This window comes from Tenrec ecaudatus, chromosome 2, assembly GCF_050624435.1.
Source record: "Tenrec ecaudatus isolate mTenEca1 chromosome 2, mTenEca1.hap1, whole genome shotgun sequence".
Lineage (NCBI taxonomy): Eukaryota > Metazoa > Chordata > Mammalia > Afrosoricida > Tenrecidae > Tenrec > Tenrec ecaudatus.
This window is the reverse complement of record NC_134531.1, coordinates 756,133-781,949: the sequence shown is the minus strand read 5'-3', so window position 1 is coordinate 781,949 and position 25,817 is coordinate 756,133. Positions and strand designations below refer to the sequence as shown.

Sequence of the window (25,817 nt, the reverse complement as noted above, 5' to 3'; positions counted from 1 at the left end):
GGGAACCAAGGAGACATCAAGTCCTGCTCTCTCCAACTCTGCCCGGGCTGAGCACACCGATGGAGGCAATGCTTTTTGGGACTGTGATGTTGAAACAATAATGTGTGTAGCGTGTTGCCCTTATACCTGACATTTGCTGTAATGTGCTTATATTTGATCATTTGAGTTAATTTTAGAATTATTGGATTGGTCAATGTGTGTTTGGAGTAAACAAACCAAGCATTCAAAAATGTCAACGAGTGTTAAGGAATTATTGATCACGCCGCTCATGACAGGAATTAGCCACGGAGAACCTTATAGATATCAGTGGATATTGACAGGTAAAGTCCTAGCAGATGAGCCCTGTAGGTTGGAAGGTACTCAAAATAAGGCCGCGGACGAGCAGCTGTCTCAAAGTAGCGTTGACTCTAATGAAATGGATGTAGTAAGCTTTTGGACACCCATTTGCTGATGGGGCACAACTCCAAATGAGAAGAAATAGTTACAAACATTCATTAATAATCAGAACACGGAATATGAAAATTATGAATCTAGGAAAACTCAAAGTCATCAAAATGAAATGGAACTCATAAGGATCAACATTCTAGGCATTAGTGAATTGAAATGGACTGATATTGGTCACTTTGAGTTGGACAATCATATGGTTTACTGTATTGCGAATGACAAACTCAAGAGGAATGGGGTCACATTCATTGAAAAAGAGAATTTCAAGATCTATCTTGAAGTACAATGCTGTCTGTAATGGATAATATCTATATGCAGACAAAGAATCTAGTCAATACAGCTATTCAAATTTATGCATCAACTACTAAAGCTAGTGATGAATATACTGAAGGATTCTACCAACCCTTCAGTCTAAAACTGATCAAACATGCAATCAAGGTGCACTGATAATTATTGGTGGTTTGAAAATGAAAGTTGGAAATAAGAGTAAGGAACAGTAATTGGAAAATACAGCTTGGATGATGGAGACAGAGCTGGAGATTACAGGATAGAATTTTGCAAGACCAATGACTTCATGCCACCATTTCTCTGTCAGTTCGTGGTGCTATGGTGGTTGGTGTGTTGCTGCGAGGCTAGAAGATACATCACTGGCATTTCAAATCTCAGCTAGGTCACCCAAAGTGAACTAATTTCAGCAGAGCTTCCACACTAAGAACAGACTACTAAGAAAGAGTAGAGTGTGCACTTCCAAAGAATTAATCACTGAAAACTTTATGGAGAGCAGGGAAACAGTGTTAGATATTGAAAACCTCATGGATGGCAGAAGAACATTATCAGAGACAGTGTCAGAAGAAGAGTCCCTTAGGTCAGAAGGCACTCAAAATATGGATGAGGAAGAGCTGTCTTCTCAAAGTAGACTTGAGCATAATGACATGGGTGAAGTAAAGCCCTCGGGACCTTCTTTGCTGATGAGGTATGACTCAAAATGAAAAGAAACAGCTGCAAACATCTATCAATAGCCTTGGAACTTGGACTATAGGAAGTATGAATCTAGGAATACTCGAAACCATCAAAAGTGAAATGGAATGCATACAGCTCAGTAGCATAGACATTAGTGAGCTGAAAAGGTCTAGCACTGGCCATTTTAATCAGGCAGTCGTGTGGTTTACTATGCCAGAATTGGCAGGTTTAAAACAAATGGTGTCATGTTCATCACCAATAAGGACATTTCAAGATTTATCTCGAAGCATAATGCTGTCTGTGCTGGAATAATATCTATAGGCATATCAGTAATTCCAGTCAATACAACTTATATTCAAATTTATGCACCAAACACTAAAGCTAGTGATGCAGAAATTAAAGAATTTTTTTAATTAAAACATTTTTTTTGAAATTAAAGAATTTTATCAACATCTTCAGTGAGAAATTGAACAAACATGCAATAAAGATGCATGGATAATTATTGGAATGCAAGAGTGGGAAACAAAGAAGAAGAAGTAACAGTAGTTGGAAAATTTGTACTTGGTGATAGAAATGCAAATAGATAGAATGCACATAATAGAATTTTGCAAGACTGACTTTTTCATTGCAAATGCCTTTTGTCAATGACACAAAAGGGACTATACACATAGACTTCTATAGCTGGAATACGCAAAAATCGAATTGACTACTTCTGTGGAAAGAGACTGTGGAGAAGATCAATATCAGCAACTAAAACCAGGCCAGGAGCCGACTGAGAAACAGACCATCAATTGCTCTTATGTAAGCTCAAGATGAAGCTGGAAAAGAATTAAAGCAAATTCACAAGGGACAATGTAAGGCCTGGAGTCTATCCCACCTGAATCTCGAGAACATCGGAAGAACAAGACTGGCCGCATTGAACAATAATAACAGATGCGCTGAAGGAGGACATCAAGAACATCATTCTTGAAGAAACACTGAGGTCACTAAAAAGACAGGAGAGAAATATGATAGCACTCTTCCCACTTCCTCCCTGTGCTTCCCTTTTAGGGTCCTCTTTGCTGTCCTCTTGTGGGGTTCTGTTAAACACCCTACAACATACAGGATGGGTTCCATTCCAGAGAAACCCCGCCCCCCCCCTGCCTTCAATGCCAATAGTACCGAGGCTGAGAGACCCTTGGCTGTCCTTAATTAGACAGCCCTAAGCTTGTCTCTTCTCCCAGGTGGGTCTGACGGCACCCATTCTATGTCATCCACACACGACACACACTTTCTAAACTCCTGCCTCAAAGCGTCCTTCTCTTGCTGTGATCATTGAGGAGAATGACACAGCCAATTCCATGTACCCAGCCCAAACCCAGGTCTCACCGTCCCGGAGAGGCTGGGCAGGTGGGGGTGGGGGGTACTTACTTGTGGAATAGGACCTGGCTGTAGCTGTCCAGCAAGTGGGCGTGGGTATGCAGCAAGATGATGTTGTAGCCAACCAAGGCCACTGTCATGATTAGCATCTTTAGCTCATAGTTGACTCGCAGGAAGGCTGAGCAGGAGAGTAGGCCCAGGATGCAGCTGTAGATAAAGTACTGGGGTGGGGGTGGAGGGGCGGTGAGAGGTGAACACACAGGGGCCAGCCTGAGAGAGGCTGAGACTGGCTGCGTGCATTGTCACACCCTCATGCCCTCTCCCAGTCAGCTGTGAGCGACCACCAAGCAGAGGCTTCCCCACACAGTCACCCTGAGGCAGAGGCCTTGCCAGCCTGGAGCCTAATCACGCACCCTGCTGTTACCCTGAGGAAGTCCTGGTGGTGTAGTGGATTAAGTGAAACCCTCAGCTAATCCTCAGGTGAAAGATGAGGTTTTCTTCTCCCTAAAAGATGCACAGTTTTAGAAGGCCACAGGGGGACTCTTCTCTGTCCTACAGGGTCGCTGTGAGTCAGAATCAGCTTGATGGCAGTGGATTTTTTAGTTTGGCATTACCCAGCCTAGCCTGGTGTGGTTATCACACATAGCCACACATATTGACAAGCGCTTCTCAGAAATAACACTTCAGAATTAACCCATACTTGAAGACATGCCATTGTAAGGTATTTCCTTCTTAAGAATAAAACCGATAGGGCCCCTATACATTTAGGACTGGAGTTTATGCTATTTTTAGAGTCTTTCTCTCTCTCTCTCTCTCTCTCTCTCTCTCTCTCTCTCTCTCTGTCTCTCTCTCTCTCTCTCTCTCTCACCGCCATTGATGGATGGCTTCTGGATCTCCGAGCATAGAATAGATATGAACTATACCAGGATGGCTCGGCAACCCTGGCCTCCGCAGACAGCAGCGACATGACCACAGTGGCACTCCCAGCACCTGACTCCAGGGACCTCCTTGGCAGAGTGACCTGACCTGCCGGAGCCAACTTCAGGCACAGCGATGCCCCTTGACTTCATCCTCCATGTGTTTCAAAAGCCTGTTGTTGCGTGTCTTCTTTAGGATCTGTGATGGCTGAGAAAACATTGTGTACCCCATCCAGGGCTTTTGCTGAGTTGATTCTCTTGGAAATCTCAACACACACTACTATCCTCTTGGAGGATTATTCACAAAGTCCTCTAGAAGGAATTACGTATAGATGTCCGTGTTGTTGATGTTAGGCGCCATCAAATCAGTTACCACCCTTGTGACCCCGTGCACAACAGAGCAAAGCACTGCATGGCCCTGCACCGCCCTCACCATTGTTCCTGTGCCTGAGCCCATGATTGCAGCCGCTGTGTCCACCCATCTCATTGAGGGTCTTCCTCTTTGTCACAGCTGCGCCACGTCAACAAGCATGCTGTCCTTCTCCAGGGAGTGATCTCGCCTGAAGATATGTCCTAAGTTTATAAGACAAAGTCTTGCCATCTTTGTTCTAAGGGACCCTCTGGCCATAATTCCACGAAGAGAGATAGTTTGTTCTTTAATAAACCACAAACTTTCAATATTCTTCTCCAGCACCACAAGTCAAATGCATCAATTATTCTTCAGATTTTCTTAATGTGTTCAACTTCCACATGCAGATATGATGCAATGGAAAATATCATGGCTCGAGTCAGGAGCACCTTAGTCCCCAAAGTACCTTCCTTGCTTTTAAACACTTTAAGGAGACCTTGTGCAGATTTACCCAATGCAAAGTGTCTTTTGATCTCCTGACTTCTTCCTTGAGCATTGATTGTGGATGCAAGCAAGATGAAATGCTCGGCAATTTCAATCTTCTCTGCATTTATCATGACGTTACCCATTGGTACAGTTGTGAGGATTCTTGCTGCCCTTACATTGAATTGTAATCCATCCGGAAGGCTGCACGCCTTGATCTTCATAAGCAAATATGTCAAGTCCTCTTCACTTTCAGAAAGCCAGGTTGTTTCACCTGAAATTTTCAGATTGTTAATAAGCCTTCCTACCATCCCAATGCCTCATTCTTCTTCATGTAATCCAGCTTCTCTGATGATTTTCTCAGCATAAAAATTGAATATGCATGGTGAGAAGATACAACCCTGTGGCACACGTTTCCTGATTTTAAACCATGTCGTGTCCCCTTGTTCTGTTCACCCAACTGCCTCTTGATCCATGAACACAATGAAATGTTCTGGGATTCCTATTCTTGCCAAGGTTATCCATTGTTCATTATGGCCCACATAGTCAAATGTCTTGGCACAGCCAATAAAACACAGTCAACATATTTCTGGTCTTCTCTGCTTACAGCCAAGATTCATCTGACGTCAGCAATGACATTCCTTGTTCCATGCTCTCTGATGATTCTGGCAGCTCCCTGTCAGTGTCAACCGCTGTTGGGTGATCGTCAGTAAACTTTTACTTGCATGTGATATCAATGATACTGTTGCCTAATTTGTACATTCTTTTGGGTCACCTTTCTTTGGAATGGCACAAATATGGATCTCTTTCTGCCAGCTGGCCATGGAGCTGTCTTCTAAATTTCTTGGCATAGTCAAGTGAGTGCTTTCAGTGCCTCATTGGCTTGTTGAAACATTTCCATCTGAATTTCATCGATTCCTGGACCCTTGTTTTTGGCGAATCCTTTTAGTGCAGCTTGGACTTCTTCAAGTTCTTGCTCATATGCTACCTCTTGCAATGGTTGAATATCAACTAGTTCCTTTTGGTACAGTGACACTGTGGACACTTTCCATCTTTAGAAGGGACTACATACAGATGACTCTAGAGGAGATCATGTCAGCATTCTTCCGTTGTTGCTAGATGCTGCCGTGTCAGTTCTGGTACACAGCAACCTGTGGACAACAGAATGAAACACTGTGCGGTCCCGCACCCGCCTTAAAGTTGCTCTTATGCTGAGCATGTTGTTGTAGCCACTGAGTCAATTCATCTCATCGAGGGTCTTCTCTGTGTCACTGCCCCTCTACTTTACCAAGCATGATGTCCTTCTCCAGGGACTGGTCTCTTCTGACATGTCCAAAGTACGTGAGAGGAAGTCTTACCAGCCTTACTTCTATGGGGCATTCTGGCTGTACTTCTTCCAAGACAGATTTGATTGTTCCTTTGGAAGTCCAAGATACTTTCACTAAACTTTGCCAACACTATATTTCAAAAGCATCGCTATTCTTCTTTAGAAGAATCTGATTCAATATCCGACTTATTCTTAATCAATATCCAACTTTCACATGAGTAGGAGGCAATGGAAAATACCTTGGCTTGAGTCAGGAACCCCTTAGCCTTCAAAGTAACATCCTTGCTTTTCCATACTCTAAAGAGGTCATGTGCAGCAGATTGACCCTGTGCAATATGTCATTTGATCTCTTGACTGCTGCTTCCATGAGCAGTTAATGCCTTGGAAAATCTATGCAGGGGTGCTCTGCATTAGAATTGAGTTGATGGCGGTGGGTTTGGTTTATGCCACTTTTAGATGACCTCATAAATAAAGACTGTCTGGAAGCACAGTATGAATGGATCTGTAAGCCTGAGGTGATTTCAGCCTGTCCCAGCAGCATGACAAGAGAGGCGGGGCTTGCACTGCCCCACCTTGGAAGGGTTAGAGGGTCACAGTGAAGACAGACCAGTCACCACACTAATGTAACATGCTGTCCAGTGCTGGAAAGAGGGGTGTTCTGGCTGGAGACCGCCAAGAAGATCCCAACACACAGCCCCCCAGGAGAGAGCAGCACGGCCCCACCCCCACCCGCGAGACCTTCCAGCTGTCATCATTCTAGGGCCAGATCCCCAGGGCTTTTCTCTCCCAGATCCAGGAGCCGGTCCATGGGCACTGGCAGGGGTGCTGCTCACAGGACAGAGGCAGAGCAGAGGGCCCTGCGAGCCCAACCCAGTGCCATCCAAGCAGGGCTGTGGCATCGCCTGAGTGCTGGTGCCCCGTGGGAGGGGTGCTCTGTCCCGGGGTGCTCATGCATGGCCGTTCAGGAGCAGATCTGTCGCCTGGCCTTTCTCCCTCGGTGCCCGAGCATGGACTCAAATGGCCACATTTTCTGCCAGTGGCCACCCGGGCTCCCAGGGACCCCCAGAGCAGCCTCACAGGTCTGCAAGCCAAGGTCTGACTCAGCCCAGGCTCATCAGGGCTACTCCCAGCTGACTGAGGCTGGCCCTCTTTGTCCCATTGAGACAATTTATTAATTGCACTGGTTACATTTCTAGATGTAGAAAATTAACAAATAACACCCCCTCCCCTCCTCCTGCCCCGACACACACACTTCTTTTTTTATTTCTTTTTTGACCTGGATAAAAGTTTAGAGCCAATTGGGTTCCAGGAGCCACGTGGACACAGTGTTTCCTGACTCAGTCCGCACCCCTGTGAAGTCACAGCCCCTTCCTCAGGGCCTCTCGCTTCTGTTCCAGCTCCCTGATCTCCCTGCCTCCAGACGTTCTCCCTGGGCCACCAGCCCTCGGACCTCCTGCAGCTGGTGGTCCTAAGCACCGTCACTGCCCCCTATAGGCCTGGGCTGAAAGCTAACATCAGGGGGGTGTGCAGCTACGGGCCTGCGGGGTGACGTGGCCCCATCTAAGGGCTCTGTCAGTTTCTGTCTGGCTCATGAGCCAGGCCTCTCCATGGTTTAGAGTCTGGTCCCATGTGACCCACACACCATCTCCAGTCCTCCTATTGAGGCCCCTTTCTAACTGCCCGGGACCCCCTCCAGCACTGATGAGGAAGCAGTTGGAGGCCAGGACAGCCCCTGGTGACTTGATGGCACCGGGAGCAAGAGACGTGCTTACCGGCAGGAAAAACAAATTCTGGGCACGGAGCATGGCCACTTGGTCGGGCGACAGGGGGAGGCTTGCATTGGACGTGTTGGCGGTTGGCGGGACGGCCTCTTCTGGTGCGCTCAGGAAGAGCTGCAGGGAGGAAATGGCGTGTATCAGTGCACATCCACGCGCAGGCTGGGGGAGGCACTGGGACGCTGTGTGGGGACAGTGCACCCACTCCAGCTAGGGTGGCCTGCCTCCATCTTGGCCTGGCCATTGCTGGGAATTCTGGTCCCAAGAAGTAAGCGGCTCTTCTTCAGGGTGCCCAGTGCAGGTCAGGGTTCACACCCGCGAGAACGCTGTTTGGCAACCTAGGGCTGTGAGTGCGAAACACCAGCTTACGCATGCAGAGAGCCTACGGGCTACAGCTAGGACTAAGGTGGACAGGCCTCAGACTGGACCCTCAGCTCCCTGCACCTTGGGACCCAGATCCAACTGGACCCTCAGCTCCCTGCAACCTGTACCAAGCCCCAACTGGACTCTGAGCTGTTTGCACCCTGGGATCCAGCCCTGACTGGACCCTCAGCTCCCTGCACCCTGGGACTCAGCTCTCAGAATTGGCTGTCCATCTTGGCCCTTGGTTCAAACAGACGCATAGCTGAGTTGGAGTGGCCCTCTGATTCTACGGGAGGACAGTCCTGGGAGGGTGGAGCACGAAGAGCAGTGGGCCATGTGTCTCTGCTGTGTCCGCTTATGGCAGCTCAAGGCTATAGGAGCTGAAGGCTTGAGAGGAAGGGCCCTGGGGACTCTTGGAAAGGGGCAACCTGAGCCAGGGAGAATCTGCTGTGACTGGGGAGGTTGGCACCCAAGACACCCAGAGAAAAGTGCCCCCTCCTGGCCCTAGCCCCACTTTTCTCCATCAACCCCCCCTCTCTCTTCCCACTTGTCTCTCCCCCTGTCTCTCCCCATCTCTCCTTCCCCATCTCTTTCTCTCTCCAACTGTCCCCACCCCTCTCTCCTTCTGTCTCTCAGCCCCTCCTTCCCTGTCTGTCTTTCCATCTCTCTCACACTCCCTGCTTCTGTTTCCCTCTGTGTCCTCTCTGGTCCTCTCTTTCTCGCTCATACTCTCTCTCTTCACCTTGCTGTGTCTCCCTGCTTCTCTTTCTCCTCCCTGTCCCTCTTCCCCTGCCTCAGCAGCCACACACACTGGCCAAGTGTCTCCTCGGCAGTCACTTGCTCATCTGGCAGGAGGCCAGGCATCCTGGGAGGAGAGGTCAGAGTTTTGTTTCTCAGTTAGGGTCCCATGACAGGAGGAGGGCCTTCTTGTCCATCAGTCTCAGTCATTCCCTGCCCAAGTCAGACTGACCAAGTCAGACTGACCAAGTCAGCCTGTGCTTTCTATGGCTGCTCTGCTTGGGTGCACTGATTCATGTCCTTTGGGGTGCAGGTCCTTGTGAGGTGTCGACACTAGCTGGAGTCTTCACTAGCTGGAGTCTGCACTAGCTGGAGTCTACACTAGCTGGAGTCTGCACTAGCTGGAGTCTACACTAGCTGGAGTCTACTCTAGCTGGAGTCTACACTAGCTGGAGTCTACACTAGCTGGAGTCTTCACTAGCTGGAGTCTGCACTAGCTGGAGTCTACACTAGCTGGAGTCTACTCTAGCTAGAGTCTACACTAGCTGGAGTCTTCACTAGCTGGAGTCTTCACTAGCTGGAGTCTTCACTAGCTGGAGTCTACACTAGCTGGAGTCTTCACTAGCTGGAGTCTACTCTAGCTGGAGTCTTCACTAGCTGGAGTCTTCACTAGCTGGAGTCTTTACTAGCTGGAGTCTTCACTAGCTGGAGTCTTCACTAGCTGGAGTCTTCACTAGCTGGGGTCTTTACTAGCTGGAGTCTTCACTAGCTGGAGTCTTCACTAGCTGGAGTCTTTACTAGCTGGGGTCTTCACTAGCTGGAGTCTACACTAGCTGGAGTCTAAACTAGCTGGAATCTTCACTAGCTGGAATCTTCACTAGCTGGAGTCTTCACTAGCTGGAGTCTTCACTAGCTGGAGTCTACACTAGCTGGAGTCTTCACTAGCTGGAGTCTTCACTAGCTGGAGTCTTCACTAGCTGGAGTCTTCACTAGCTGGAGTCTTCACTAGCTGGAGTCTACACTAGCTGGAGTCTTCACTAGCTGGAGTCTACACTAGCTGGAATCTTCACTAGCTGGAGTCTACACTAGCTGGAGTCTTTACTAGCTGGAGTCTACACTAGCTGGAGTCTTCACTAGCTGGAGTCTACTCTAGCTGGAGTCTTCACTAACTGGAGTCTACACTAGCTGCTCTCTGTGCTAGCTTGTTTGTATACTAGCTTCACTGTACAGTAGCCCACATCGACATTAGCCGCCATCTCCATCAGCTTCTGCAGGTGGGTAGGTGGGCACTCAGTGGCATCTTCCTGGGGACGTTCTCCTGGCCTGCTAAGACGGTGCTGGGTGTGGCAGTCCTTGGGAAAGAGGAGGGAGGCTGCTCCAACCAAGATCTGCAGCCTCAGTAGGGGTGGACCTGGACTGGACAGAGAGGGACCTGGGAGGGTGACCTCCACTCTTTCCTGCCACAGGGGTGTCCTGAGTCAGGATGACCCAAGGGCACCCACAACACCACCGCCGTGTGACTGAAGAGTGAGCTCTGGCCAGTGACCGAAGGGGCAGCCCTGGTGAGTGTGCACATGCTGCCAGCACTGTCCTGAGTGGGGGCATGGGCTCCCTCTGTCCTCACGGCCACCTTGCTAGACCCCATGGCTCTTGCTGCAGGACAGGTATGGACTCAGAGGGAGCGAGCCTGCGAAGGGCTGGTGGGCAGGAGGGAACAGCCTGGGGCTCACCATGTTGCACACGGCCATGGTCAGGATGATGGCTGTGGTGACCACGGTGAGGGAGACTCTTGGCCAGGGCCGGTTGGTGATGAGGCTGGATGACTTCAGGAGCCACAGCAGGAAGGTGGATGCTTTCTTGCTGCATTGCTGTGGGTGGAGGGGAGGCGGGGAGGAAAGACGGTCACACGACAAGCACCCAGTACACTGCTGCCCAGCTCGGCCTCACGGCCCCACATGCCCGAGCAGGCTGGCCATGGGCTATCCTGGCAGCCTCGCTACAGCCCACCAGGCCTCTCTTCCATGCGCCTCCTGCTGAGGTGCTGCATGCTAGCCAGTCTCGGCACCAGGGACTTCGGTCCACAGATGCATTTGCAGACGGCCCACTGGCCGTGTCCTCCCTGCTGGTCCCACATCAGAGTCACACAAGCTGCTCAGGTGGTTGCTTTAGGACTCAGCTCCCAACCTGACTTGGCCAATCACCCTCTTTCCAGAAAGGAGGGTCACGACAGATGCTAGTGGTCACCCAGAACAGAGGGTGAGCATCTGCTTCGGCGCCGTGCCCCCCACTCTTTTCCGCCCCTGCCCCAGCCTTGCGCTGTCCTTCAAGAGGGTCTGACTTGTGAAACCCACTGTCTCAATCCCAGCGGGGCCACAGCAGTCTCCAGAGGCTGTCCTTCCTCAGGTCATAGCCTTCTGTCTGTGCCCAGGGCTCCAGCTGGCCTCTTGGGGGAGAAGCCTGCCTGTGCGAGGCTGACGCCAGCACAGACAGGGCGTCCCTGCACTTCCACTCCCCAGTAAACCTGCCTAGATGCAGCCCCTCGCCTGGGAGGGGTTAGGTCCTCTAGAGCCTGGTCCTTTGCCCTTGGAAAGCTCGTGGCCTCTCCTCTGCTGGGGGTATGCCCTGGGAATTCCTGTGGTTATGGGCCCAGACAGGGGACAGGGATGTTGCTGAGACTGAGGTCTGGACTGCAGGGTGGGGGCAGCAGCACTATGACACCTTCTGGGCCCTTCCTGGTGCTTTTCTGTGGCCCTAGTGGTTGTAGCTGCTGTCAGCTCCGGCCCCAACAACCCGGAGTATGATGGAGCGGAGCCTGTGCGGGCCTCATGGGAGTCCCTGTGCCAGTATTTCCCTGGGACATGGGACAGACACGTGGTCAGGTGGATGGGCAAGGGCCCCAGGGAGAAGGTTGCACCAAAAGTTCTGGTCCTGGGTGGCTCCAGTGCAGAGACCCTGCTCCCCACTCCCAGGACAGAGCTCTTTGAAAACAAACACGTGGCCCATTTGGCTCAACTGCAGAGGAGGCTTAGATAGGACGAAGTTGGGCTTCCATCGGAAAGTCACTGTGGGTTCTTCTGAAACTGTGAGAAGTGGAGGCGGGTCCCCATGGGGGTGGGGTGCGGGAACAGGGACCTGGATATCCTCCCAATGCCATAGCACCCAGCACTCCCACCCCGTCCCCGGTTTTCTCGGGACGAACCCAGGGCTCGGTGTGCAGCTGGAAAGGCGTGCTTTAGCCTGGGTGCAGAGCTTCATGCACTTTGGATGTTTAGGGCTCATTCTCTCTAAGATGCAGGAGGTTGCCAAACACTGACTAAAAAGCTTTCATTTTAAAAGCAAAGAGCAATTTTCAAATATTCTGAAATCCTATATCTGTATTCTGCATTGTTTTGTCATCTCTGTGTTTTTATTTATCCTCTTTCAAAATACTTTAGAAAATTAAAGAGAAATATTAAAAACCAAGCCTGACTTTCATCTATTTTGCAATAGAAAAATCATGTACCAAGTAGAGCAAACACATGATCTGAATACTTTTTCCCATCAAAAGAAAGAATAAACAACACACATGAGAAAGAGCTAATACGTATGTACTTTGTAGTGTCTCTAGATAATATTTGATGTAAGCCACAAACTATATAATGTAATGTGTCTATATATATACATAATAATGTGGCTACAATACAAGCCACAAACTGTATAATGTAATGTGGCTCTCTATAATGTGGCTGTAATGTAAGCCACACACGTGGTGTGGAGAGACTAGGTAGGTGTTGTCGTTGTCAGGTGAATAGAGTTGGTTCTGTAGGGACCTGATGGGCAGCAGAAGGAAACACTGCCCACCCAGCCTGCCCTGTCCTTGCCAGGGTGGTTGCTTATGAGCCCGTTGCTGCAGCCCCAGTGGCCATCAATTTCCCTGAGGGCATCCCTCACCTTCGCTGACCCTGCGCTTTACCAAGCACAAGCCCCTTCTCCAAGGCCTGAGCTCTCCTGGAATATCTTCGAAGACATCTTCCAACTATGTGTGAAAGATGAATCTGGCTTGACTTCTAATCCCCTGCACAGTGAGAGCATTTGCTAAGTGGAGGAGCAACGAAGGAGAGCAAGCCCCTTGGCGTGGATTGACAATGGGCTCTGGCACAGGGGTGCAGGATGGGCAGTGTTTCCTTCTGCTGTGCACAGGGTCACTATGGGCCGTAGCCAACTCAATGGTCCCTCACAGAAGACAGGTGTACGTGGTCCTTAGCACCCCAAACCTGCTGACAACACAGCCACAGTCACATGTGAAGCCTCACTGTTGGTCTGGGCCCCCTGCCTGTACCCTTTGCTCCCCACCCCCCAGGACAGCCTCTTCCTGGGCTCTTGGTCCCAGGATGGGAAAAGCAACTAGCTGCCTGCTGGGGCAACTCTCAGGCCAGGTGCCAGCTTTCATGGAGTGAACAACACATTCCAAAGTACGTACCAGGAGCTGTGCGGCAAAGCAGACGAGCAGGATGACGGTGAGCGAGAGGAAGGCAAGGCCGAAGGAGACTCCCAGGAAGGTGGTTCTGCAGGGAGCCAATGGTTAGTGAAGGGGGAGGGGGGCACGCGGTGGACCCCGACTCATGGTCACCCCTTGTGTAGCACAGGGCTTCCCGGGAGTCATGGCTGATTCCAAATGCCCAATCCCTGGGAGCTGTGCCCCGCCAGCTCCCCTTGCTCTCTGGACACAACATTCGTTCCCTGCCCTGGACTGGCTGTCAGTCAGTCTGTCTCTGGTACCCTGCCCCACCTTCAGGGGACTCGGAGTAGCTCCAACCCCAGTGGGAGATGCCACCAGTTGGACTGTTGTGTAGGGTTGCTGGAGCCCTTGTGGCCCAGTGAGTTAAGCTTGGGGCTGCTCACTGCAAGGGCAGCAGTTCAAACCCACCAGGCAGTCCACAGAAGAAAGATGAGGCTGTCTTGCTCCTGTAAAGACGTCAACCCTCAGGGTGCGCAGGAACAGCCTACGCTGTCCTGTGAGGCCACTGTGAGTCGGAATGGACTCCTAGTCCCGGGGAGGGTCCCTGTGAGTCAGACTTGACTCCTCTCACCAGCAGTGAGCTTTGGTTTGGTTTTCACCTCATTTCGCCAACAGGAAATTGAGGTCCAGACCTGCTGAGGAGCTCACCCAACAAGCCCCATTTATTCAGAGGTGGACCTGGGATCTGTAAGCATGGAATTCTTTCCTGACGCAGGCCCTCTTTCTGGGAGAAGGCAATGCACTTTTAGGCCATGCTTACTGGTTCTATTTCATGAGTCAAACTTGACAGTTTCCCTAGAAAATGAGCCTGTTCACCCCGATGTCCAAATGCCAGATAAACTCTCCATCGTGCTCACTCTTGGATAATTTTGAGAAATCTCCACAACCGAAACAGCATATTCTCAGTGCCATTTGCTCTCTAACCCAGACTCCAGGAGCTTTGTGTGTTTGCTTGACCTCAAAAATAGAGTGTTTCATCCTCATTACTGTTTGATGCTTCCTATTCATTTTCTTGATTATTAATTTCAGACATAACTTTAAAAAAATCTCCTTCCCTCCAAGTGATTTAGTGCACTATTCTTCCTGATTCTCATCGGCTGCCAGTCAAAGGAGAGGAATGGTCTCATAGCCACCGCTTTGGCCAAACCCACAGCTGCCAGCTCATATAGACTCAGCTCTTCTCTAAAAACTCAACAACCTCCATTCTTAAAGTGTCCTGGGACATGGGAGTCATTCGGAGGAGTGATCTGTAAATCCCAAAAAGAGCCACTTTGGGCCCCTTGCTGTCCTATCTCATTCGATCTGGCCTGAGGTTGGGTCCTTTAGTGTCTACACTGGCTGCTTCTCACTGGGCTGTGATAAGCACTGCCCCCCACCCCCGGGACTGCTGGCGAGGATGGGAGCTATCTTCCCTGATGGAGTCCTCAGTTTTAGAACCCATCAAGGTTTCTAGCTGCGGTTGTGGTTCTGTCAATGTATCTGGAGGTTTTTTGTTTGTTTGTTTATTTTAACAATTTATGCTTTCTTTATTTCAAACAGATGCTGTGGGGCATGTAAACACTTTCTGGGGGTTAAGCATTCTTGATGTCCATGTGGTTCTCACGCTGGCTACAAGAATGCTGCCTTCCCAGCAGGCTGTCTGGCTGCAGCGGTCTCCATGCGCGCGCTGTCTGCCAGGAGAGCTGCGTCTCGGCCTTCCTCTGCAGGCTTTCTAGTTGTGGTCTCAGCTGGCTCTGCCCGATGTCGGAGGAGAATGCTTCCAATGAGCACTCTGACTGTACTTCTTTCAAGACAGAGTTGCTTGGCAGTCCATGGTACTTTCAATATTCTTCTCCAGCACCACAATTCAGACACACCGATTCTTCTTCCGTCTTCCTTATTCAGTGTCCAACTTTCACACGCGTATGAGATTAACACGGCTCAAGCCAGGTGCTTCTTAGTCCTCAAAGTAACTTCCCTGCTTTTCAACACTTGAAGGAGGCCTGGGACACCAGATGTGCCCAACACAAAGTGTCTTTTGATCTCTTGACTGCTGCTTCCAAGAGCATTGATCGTGGATGTGAGCAAGATGAGATCCTTGACCACTCCAGTCTTTTCTCCATCGATCACGATGTGACCTGCTAGTCCAGGGGTGAGGGCTAGGGCCTTCCTTACATTGAGGCATGACCCACGCTGAAGGCTGCCGTCCTTGATCTTCATCAGCAAGTGTGTCAAGTGGTCCTCACTTTCAGCAGGCAGGGCGTGCCATCTGCATAGTAGAGATTGTTCACAAGCCTTCCTCCAATGCCAATGCTACATTCTTCTTCCTATGTCCAGTTCCTCGAATTTGTTCGGCATCCAGATTGAATACATAATTATGGTGAGAGGATACAACCCTGACATGGACCTTTGCTGATTTCATTACATGTATCTATGGATTGCTGATTTTAAACCATTGCATTCTAGAAGAGGATGGAGGGATCTAGGCGGAGCACACAGCTGCCTCTGGACCCGTGGACAGGCTGTCCATTAGCGCTCTACGTCCTCTGGGATTCCCAGTCTGCTGAAGGCTAGCCGTAATTTGTTAGGGTCCACACCGTCAAACGCCTTTCCTATTCAATAAAACACAAGCAAGCATCATTCTGGTATTCTGTTTCCAGCCCAAGTTCAACCTACATCAGCCCTTGGTCACGTCCTCTTCTGAATCCGGCCCGATCCTCTGGCAGCTCCCTGCCAATGCACGGCTACAAGCATGGCTGGATGAGCTTCAGCAAAATTTTCCTTGCATGAGATAGCAGTGAGATTTTTGAGTAATTTGCACATTTGTTGGGCCACTCTTCTTTGGAACCAGTATAAATAGGGATCTCTTCCAATCAGTTATATCTGTCATTCAAATTTCTTGGCATATCTGTTTATGTATAAAACCAGCCTCACAGTGACCTTGATTTTATAGGCCTTGAAGTTGGTCTGAAGTATCGTAAAACTATGCACACACGAAGGAACCGCTGCTTAGTCCATGCCCATCCTCACGGTTGTTGCACTTGATCCCAGATCTGTAGCCCCTCTGTCGACCCATCCCATCAAGGGCCTTTCTCTCCCTCACTGCCCCCCAATAAATACACAGGGGAGTTTCACTGCCTACTTCCGGAGGGGCCCACCTCCCCATCGATAACTGCTGTTCTGATAGCTATCCGCCTAGATCCCTCCATCCTCTTCTAGAATGCAATGCAAATGTAACGATTAACTTCATTTTGACTCGGTCCCGCTTCTTCTAATCAACATGTTTTGGGGATTTATTGTCCATGTGGTGTGTATCCTTAAAAGTTAGCATCTTTTTCTACTGACCCTCTAGCTCTAAAGCATGCTGTCCTTCTCTGGGTCTTGGCTCCTCCTGATAACATACCCCAAGTAAGGAAGATGTATCTTGCCATCTTCACTTCAAACAATAATTCTGGCTATACTCCTTCCGGGATGAATTTGGGGAAATCATTCCTTGTAATGTGTTCATCTTGGTTTGGTTATATCTTATAATAAAATTAATTTGATTCAATTTTTTTCTGATTACGAAGTAATATTTATTATAAAAATGACAGAATAAACAAAAGCAAAATAAAGGTATTTAAATTACTCCTCATGTCATTTAGGACCACCCAGAGTGAGCCTTCTAGTGTTTCTTCTCCAATTGACCTATTTTCTTGTGGGGGGAGGCTCACAGCCATCCTCCCAGTTGCCAGACTGCAGTGGACCCCACTCCCTGCAGTTAAACACAATGGATGCCTGCAGACATCTATTTGGTTCCAGTAGGTGGGGTTTACACCCTACTGATAATGGTTCCTATGGAGATCTAGGGAATAGATCAAAATTAAGCCACCATCCTAAACCTAGGATTGGCCCATCTTGTCACGTGTATAATCCCAATCCCTCCCCTTCCTATTGCGTGTATGTCCCTAGACCACCCCCTTCTCATTACTGTATTACCTATAGGACAGCCCCTTCCAGTGACATATGTCCTCACCTGTAATTAGGGGGCTTGCATGTCCCCAGAAAATATAAAAGGGGCCTGGGCTACCATTAAACTCTCTCTCTCCCTCCACGTGGACCATCGAGTGGGGCTGAGGTGGGCATGCTACCTTGAAATGTGTCTGACTCCATTTACTTCAATACTTCACTTCTATCTCTCATGCTCTCTATAACTTTACTATGATCTTTACTTATTATCGCTGTACTATTGTGCCTACCGGACCCATAATGATGTGTTAGGGGCTGGCTTCCCCTGACATTTTCTATGTTCCCCCAAATAAAATAAATTGGGAATGCATTTTTTTAAAAAAGTATCACACTACATCACATGGCTATCACTCAGTTCTGCCCAACACTCCCTTGTTAATGGACATGGTGGTTATCCAGTGTCTCGGGGGTCTCTTCATTGCTCTTCTGGCTAAGACTTGACCTCTCTGTCCTCTCTCTGCATCCAAGTTGGCGTTAATGATGGCTTTCAATGGGTGGGGTCTGGGAGTGGTGGCACGCCACTAATATTCAAATGTGTGGGGCTACCATAGCATTCTGTTGCTACTGATACACTCTGAGAGTCTTAATTTATCACATTTACTGAGGCTCTGCGCTGTCTGGTATACGTTACATCTTGTCCAATGTGTGTGAAGTATAAAAGGAGTCTCGCTCGTGTTCTGCAAATGCCGATTTCTGAGGCTCTGAGGTGGCCAGTATGTGTTACATCTTGCTCAATGTCACGTGAAGTGTAAAGGGGGGCTCATTCAGAAGTTGGACTGAATGTTCTGTGAATGCCTGGTACTTCTGTAGGCCAATCGTCTTCCTGAGACTCTCTGCCTCCACCCTAACTCTGGTGGGAGGGAGATGGCAAGCAGAGGATTCGTCTCATTCTCCCTGTCTCTCATGACTCTCCAGCTCCTGCAGGGCTACCACAGCAAGGGGCTGATGCACAGCCATGACGGTGAGGACATTGCAGCACTGATCCTTCCAGTGGACATCGCAGCACAACTGTGCGTTAGGACGGACATGGCACTAGCCTCACCAAGAACTGCGTCTGGCCTGGGCCATAACTGCATTGTCTTCTTTCGGATGAACATGACCCCTTCATCATGGTTCAGTGTTTCTCTTCAGCAGTGATAAAAAGTTCCTGTCGCTATGATTTCTTGCTCTGGTATTGTCATTCCTACAGAAGCTGGCATCTCCACACTCATCTGTCAGTTTGAGGTTCTACACTAGCTCACATGTTGCTGTGATGCTGGAATCCCTGCCACCAATATTTCAAAACCCAGCGGGCCACCCAAGGTAAACCTGCTTCAGCAGAGCTTCCAGATGAGAAAAGCAATATACGGAAAAGGAATAGGAAGTCCACTTGTATGGCCGGAATATCCTATAAATAGCAGCAGAGCCCAGTCAGATACAGTGCCTGAAGAGGAGGCCCTCAGGTCTTATTGCACTCAGAATGAAACTGGGGCGAGCTGCCTCCTTACAGTGGCCGTGACCATCATGCTGTGGCCAGCGTGAAGCTTGCATGGCTTTATTTTGCTGGTGACATGCGTCTCAAAATGAGAAGCAGCAGCTGTTGCAAACATCCATTAGTAATCAGGATGTGGAATGTACAAAATATGAATATAGAAAAATGGAAAGTCATCAAAAGTGAAGAGGACCACATAAAGATTGGTGTCCTAGGCATTAGTCAGCTGACGTGGAGTAGCATTGGCCCTTTTGAATTGGGCAATCCTATGGTTTACTGCGCCCCAAATGATAAATCCACGAGGAGTGGCACTCTCCTCCTCATTGAAAAGAATGCTGCCAGAGCCACCTGGAAGTACAATGCTGTCGGCAATATGATAAATCTATCCAAATACAAGGGATCCAGTAGACCAAGAGGTAAGTTTGAACACAAGGGAAATTAACAGCATGGTAAAGTGTAGGCAGCATGCTCAAGGTATGCACTGAACTGTGTTGAATGCATTGAATGTACTCACTCAACATAAGGAAAACCAAAATCCTCACAACTGGACCAATAGTAAGTTCATGATGAGTGGAGAAAAGGCTGAAGTTGTCAAGGATTTGGTCTTGCTTGGATCCACAATCAATACTTGCAGAAGCAGTAGTTCAAGAGGTCAAAAGATGGATGACCGGTCTGAATCCCTTCCCCCGTCCTCTAGGGCAATACACAAAGGGGGCGCAACCGGGCAGCAAGGGGAGCAAAGCAATGGAGTCCCCAAGGAATCCTGAAAATAGACTTCAGACTTGGAGGACAGGGCTTGACATCTCATCAGACTTAATCAGAAAACATACATAAGGGTCAGCAAACAGACCTGGAACAAATTATAGGCACTTTCTTCTTCTCTATTTCTATCTATATAAGATAGGCCAGATATCATCCACCCTGGATTCCCTGTGCCTCCAGCCCTCATATGTACCAGTGTACAGCCTCTGTCCTATCCAGCCCTGCAAGGTAGAATTCGGATCATGGTAGTTGGGAGGAGGAAGCATCCAGGATCTGGGGAAAAGCTGTGTTCTTCATCGATACTACCTCACACCCTAATTAACCCATCTCCTCTCCTAAACCCCTCTATGAGGGGATCTCCATTGGCTGACACTTGGGCCTTGGGTTTACACTCTGCACTTCCCCCTTCATTTAATATGGTATATATATATACATATATACATATACACATATACACACATACATACACACACTTATATCTTTTTTTTTTTTGCATGATGCCTTATACTTGGTCCCTTGGCACCTCGTGATCGCACTGGCCGGTGTGCTTCTTCCATGTGGGCTTATTTGCTTCTGAGCTAGATGGCCGCTTGTTCACCTTCAAGCCTTTAAGACCCCAGACACTATCTCTTTTGATAGCCGGGCACCATCAGCTTTCTTCACCACATTTGCTTATGCACCCATTTGTCTTCAGCGATCCTATCATGGAGGTGTGCAGTCAATGATATGATTTTTTGTTCTTTGATGCCTGGTAACTGATCCCTTTGGGACCACTCGATCACACAGGCCTGGTGTGTTCTTCCATGTGGACTTTGTTGCTTCTGAGCTAGATGGCCGCTTCTTTATCTTCAAGCCTTTAAGACCCCAGTCACTATCTCTTTTGATAGCGGTGTGAGGGACGATGCTGGGAGAGTGGAGGGTGAGTGGGTTGGAAAGGGGGAACTGATTACAAGGATCCACATGTGACCTCTTCCCTGGGAGAGGGACAGCAGAGAAGGTGGGAAGGGAGACTCCGAATAGGGCAAGATATGACAAAATAACGATGTATAAATTACCAAGGGCACATGAGGGAGGGGGAAAAGGGGAGGGAGGGAAAAAAAAGAGGACCTGATGCAAGGGGCTTAAGTGGAGAGCAAATGCCTTGAGAATGATTGGGGCAGGGAATGTATGGATGTGCTTTATACAATTGATGTATGTATATGTATGAACTGTGATAAGAATTGTATGAGCCCCAATAAATTGTTAAAAAAAAAAAAAAGATAGGCCAGCTAAACAATCCCAGTGGGACCAATGGTTTCAGGGGGACAGGGGAGAGGGGGAGGTAGAAGAAAGGGAGTGGGGAGCCAACAAACCCAGGGAAAAGGGAACAACAAGAGATATAAAATTAATGGTGAGGAGGGTGTAGAATGCCTGGTGGGGTCTGATCAAGGGCAATGTAGCCAAGAGAAATGACTGAGAGGCAAATGAAGGTCAAACATGATAGTGGGACAGGAGGAAAGCAAAATGAAATATAGGAAAGAACTAGGAGGCAAAGGACATTTATAGAAGTCTAAATGCAGGCATGTACATATGCAAATATATTAATATAATTATTATGTTAAGTATTAAAGAAGCAGACAGACATTGGACCTCTACTCAAGTATGCCCTCAACGTAAGAATATTTTGGTCTAATAACCTGGCATTCTGTGATGCTCACCTGCCCAACAGGATCGTTGAAGACAAAATGGGTGCATAAGCAAATGTGATGAAGAAAGCTGGTGGTGCCTGCCTATTAAAAGATATAGTATCTGAGGTCTTAAAGGCGTGAAGTTAAACAAGTGGCCCTCTAGCAGTGAAGCAACAAAGCCCACAGGAAAATACACAACAGCTGTGTGGACGTGAGTTATCCATAAGATCAGGTATCAGGCATAGAGGACAGCAGACCATCATACCAATGTGAATGAGTGGGGTTGGAGTGGAGACTCAAAGCCCAACTGTGGACTACTGGACCTTCCCTCAGAGAAAGGCCACAAGGATGGGACGAGTCAGTCAGGGTGCAGTGTAGCACTGATGAAAAACACAACATTCCTCTAGTTCCTCCACCATCCCCACTATTATGACCCCAGTTCTACCCTACAAACCCAGCTAGACTCGAGCATGTACACTGGTACAGATAAGAGCTCTTGATACATGGAATCCTGGACAGATAAACCCCTCATGAACAGTAATGGGAGTAACCAAACCATGAGAGTAGGGGGTAAAATGGGGGGTGAAAGAGGAGAAAGGGGAAACCAATCACAAGGATCAATGTATACCCACCCTCCACTGCCCCCTCCTGAAGGGGACAGACAACAGAAACATGGGTGAAGGAAAAAAGCAGATGGTGTAAGATACAAAAACAACAATAATTTATAATTTAGCAAGGATTCTCAAGGATGGGAGGGGTAGGAGGGAGGGCAAAAAGAGGAGCTGATACCAAGGGCCCAAGTGGAAAGAAAATGTTTTGAAAATGATGATGGCAATGTCTGTACAAATGTGCCTGACACAATTGATGTAATGATCATTCCAATAACTGTAAGAGGATTCAATAAAAATGATTTATAAAAAACAATATAAATGATCTCATAATTCTAAAGATATTACTTGTTGAGCTCCCAATAGTCGAGATCTGTTAGGTTAAATAAAATGTATTGTTGGGAAAAAAAAAGATGGGTTGCCTTAGGTAAATCTGCTGCACAAGATCTCTTTAGAGTATAAAAGAGCAAGGGCATTACTTTGAGGATTAAGGTATGCTTGTCCCAAGCCATGGTCTTTCCAATCGCCTCATATGAATATGAGAGTTGAACATTGAATAAAGAAAACTGAAGAAGAATCAATGCATTCAAGTTGTGGGGCTGGAGAAGAAGAATGAAAATCCCATGCACTGCTGAAAGGACAGTCCAATCTGTCTTGGAAGAAAGATGCTGTGTTAGTCTGGGTACTTTAGAGAAACAAATCCACAGAAACTCATGTACAAGAGACAGTTTTATATAAAGGTTAAGTGTGCATCAAGAAAACATCCCAACCCAATGCTGCCCAAGCCCACAAGTTCAACATTAACCCATATGTCCAACACCAATCCACAAAGTCCTCCTCCATCTCACAAAACAGACACAATGATGCCGACTGCAGGAGGAAAGCTGAGTCAGTGAATGTGTAAGCATCTCAGTGCTGACAGGGGTCTCCACACAGGTGCTCCAGCACCCAGGGCTGCATTGGGGTAGGTCCATGTGGCTTCTCCTCAGGGATATCTTGCAGGAAGTGAGCCTTGCCAGCTAAAACAGGGAACTGGCTAAGGCAGCTGCACCCTGATCTGACAATCAGAAAGCAAGATACCCAAGAACTAGAAAGGCGAGGCTATGGAGCTATTGATCTCTCTGCCCTTCAACTAACCCCACATGTGTTTATCAGCCAGGTTGGCACAAGAAACGAACTCAGATGCTCAGAGCGCTCCTTAGAGACAAGAATGGTAAGACTTAGTCTTACATACTTTGGACGTGTGGTCAGGAGAGATCATTCCCTGGAGAAGGACATCATGCCAGGGAAAGTGGAGGGGCCAACAAAGGAGGGAAAGGCAAAGTAGAAGGACAGTGACAAAGGGCAAGGCCTTCACGGAGATGGACTGACACAGTGGCTGCAGACAAGGGCTCAGGCACAGGGACAGTTGTGAGGCTGGCACAGGACTGTGCAGTTTGTTCTGCTGTGCGCAGATTCACTATGGGGCAGAACTGACTTGACGGCCCCTACCAACCACACAGCCTCTTTGCTGTGCTTGTTGCATGGCTTCACGTGCACGAGGAAGGTGGGCAATGATTCAGGAGGACAAAAGAGGAGTGGATGCATGTGCATTCTGGTGAAAAGCACCGAAAATACCATGGACGTCCAGGCGGAGGTGCAGCTCTGCATGGGAGTAAGTGCGGCCAGATTGCTCCTTCGGTGTGAAGCTGGCAGGAGTTCATCTCACGCACTTTGGGCACGTTAGCAGGAGACGAGAAGAGCGTCGTGCTTGCTAATGCAGGGGCTCAGTGAATACGAGGGAGACCATCGTGGAGCTGGATTGACCCAGAGGCTGCAACAACGGGCTCTGATATAGCGATGACTGGGCAATGGCACAGGGCTGGGGAGCTTGATTCTGCTCCACATGGCATCACTGTAAGTCAGAACAGACTGGGAGGCACCTAACAATACCCTCCACACCTATTTGTTGCTTACAAGATCTTGTGTACGGAAAGGGTGCTAAGATCTGACACTCGGACCCAAATGCTCCAACTCCTGCTGACTCTCTGGAGGGTGTAAGTGTTTGGGTCCATGGCATGTGGGGGCCTCTTGTGTGAATGGACATCTCTCTCACCCATTAAGCTTGAGAACAAGGAATACCAAGTGGCATGGCTGTGGCTGGTCAAAAACCCTTAATTATAAGTATTTATCCTACTTGTTCTAATGAAGACATGCTCAGGCTCATTAAGCACACCAAGATGTTTGTGTAAATTAATCAATTTTAATTAACATCTTGCTGCAAAGCTGTTTTTTCTTTATTTTTTAAAGACAAGCATAATTGATTTATGTACACACTAAGAAGACACTTGACATGAGGCAGGAAAAACGACCCTCTTTAGTGATCATTCTTGCTGTTGGCACGTTAATCAGGCATATTGTTACAGGACTTAAAACACTTGCAGATGAAGATCAAGAATCACAGAGACTAGTATGGATTACAACTCAATGGAGACCAAACCAAACCAAACCCAAATCCTCACACCTGGAACAAGAGGTAATAACATCATGAAACATGGAGAAAAGATTGAAGTTGTCAAGGATTTTGTCTTGCTTGGATCCACAATCACTGCTCATGGAAGCAGCAGTCAAGAGTTCAAATAACACATTGCACTGGGTAAATCTGATGCACAAGACCTCTTTACAATATTGAAAAGCAAGGATGCAACTTTGAGGACTAAGGAGTGCTTGACCATGGTGTTTTCAATTGCCTCATATGCCTCAGATGTGAACAGTGGACACTGACTATGGGAGACTAACGAATATCAGTGTATCTCACCTACAGCGCTGTTGGAAACGTTGGAAGCAGCATAGAATTCAAGACAAAGACATATTTCTGGAGGAAGAACGGCCAGAGTGCTCCTGAGGGGCCAGGCTGGTGAGACTGTGTTTCACAGACTTTGGACATGCTGCCAGGAGAGACCGGTCCCCGGAGAAGGACACCGTGCTTGGTGAAGGGCGGTGTGAGGGCAAGGCCTTGAAGAGGACTGATGGAGGCGCAGCAGAGGCTCAAATATAATGACCATGAGGACGGCACAGTGCGGAGCGGGCTTCTATTCTCTTGTGCACAGGGTGGCTGTGGGTGGGGACCTACTTGACAGCACTCAACAATGGTGACAACAGCATGCAGCAAAATATGAGATGGCAACATTGCCGAACAGCCAAAGCCAAGCAGATGCTCTTTGTGGAGAGTGGACGGAAGGGCGGAGGGGCCCCAGGCGCAAAGACCCAGCTGTAGCGAATACAGCGAGGCATTCATCTTGTGAGGTCTGTACTGCAGGCACACGTACACACTGCGTGATCCTGTACTTTTCTGTGTCTCTGAGCTATTCCCCAGCAACAGTCACTTCTAGAGAAAGAGCCGAGGACGGACAAGTGAGGACAGCTGGAGGGAGACCAATGACACAGGAGAGAGGAGGCAGGCAGGGAGAACGAGACGTTGAAATCCCATCTCCTGATTGGAGGAGGCTGAGACAGACTCTGAGCGCCCTGCCAGCTGGGGCTTCCCCAGGCTCATGCTCACAGTGCAACTTTCTGTTCAACAGGGAAAAACAGCTTGACTGGAAACAGAAAGGTTAGAAGGTCAAGTCCCTTCAGAGTGCCCGGGGAAGAAGCCCTGGGGATCTAGTCCCACTGTCAGGTAAATACTGGGCTGCTAGCCACAGGTTAGTGATTCTAAGCCCCCAGCTTCTCCACAGAAGATGAGGCTGCCTGCTTCTCTAAAGAGTCACAGCCTCCGAAAGCCTGCAGAGAGTCGCCATGTTTTTGAATCAGCTGGACAGAGACAGCTTTGGTTCTTGATTTGGGATCTATGTCCAGAAAACCAGCCACTGAACTCCCCGTGGAGCACAGTCCCACTCAGTCACCCGTAGGGTCACCCTGTGCCCTGTGAGGCAGATGGTCTTATGAGCCAGAGGTGACCACTGAGAACCGCAAGCCACAGACCTGTCTGCAAGAAACAACCTCTGTGCGTCTGCTCTTTCCCTGAAGGTCAGGGGGCTGAATGCCACAGGTGCAGGATTAGAATACACTTCCTTATTACTGTTCCCCAATATGCCCGGAGGGAAATCCACCTGTCCACCGTGGAAGCC

The 25,817-nt window shown here is 48.6% G+C and overlaps 1 protein-coding gene across 2 annotated transcripts in view; it reads right to left on the bottom strand.

Annotated features, from left to right (window-relative positions):
* Positions 1-25,817, bottom strand: part of ADCY2 (adenylate cyclase 2) — a 206,147-nt gene that overhangs the window by 22,631 nt on the left and 157,699 nt on the right. For both annotated transcript variants that reach the window (XM_075540813.1, XM_075540814.1), the window contains exons 15-18: positions 13,175-13,259; positions 10,446-10,583; positions 7,612-7,731; positions 2,815-2,984 (exon numbers count right to left, since the gene is read on the bottom strand). In XM_075540813.1, coding sequence (XP_075396928.1) covers positions 2,815-2,984; positions 7,612-7,731; positions 10,446-10,583; positions 13,175-13,259 — 513 coding nt within the window. The remainder of the gene's footprint in view (positions 1-2,814; positions 2,985-7,611; positions 7,732-10,445; positions 10,584-13,174; positions 13,260-25,817) is intronic.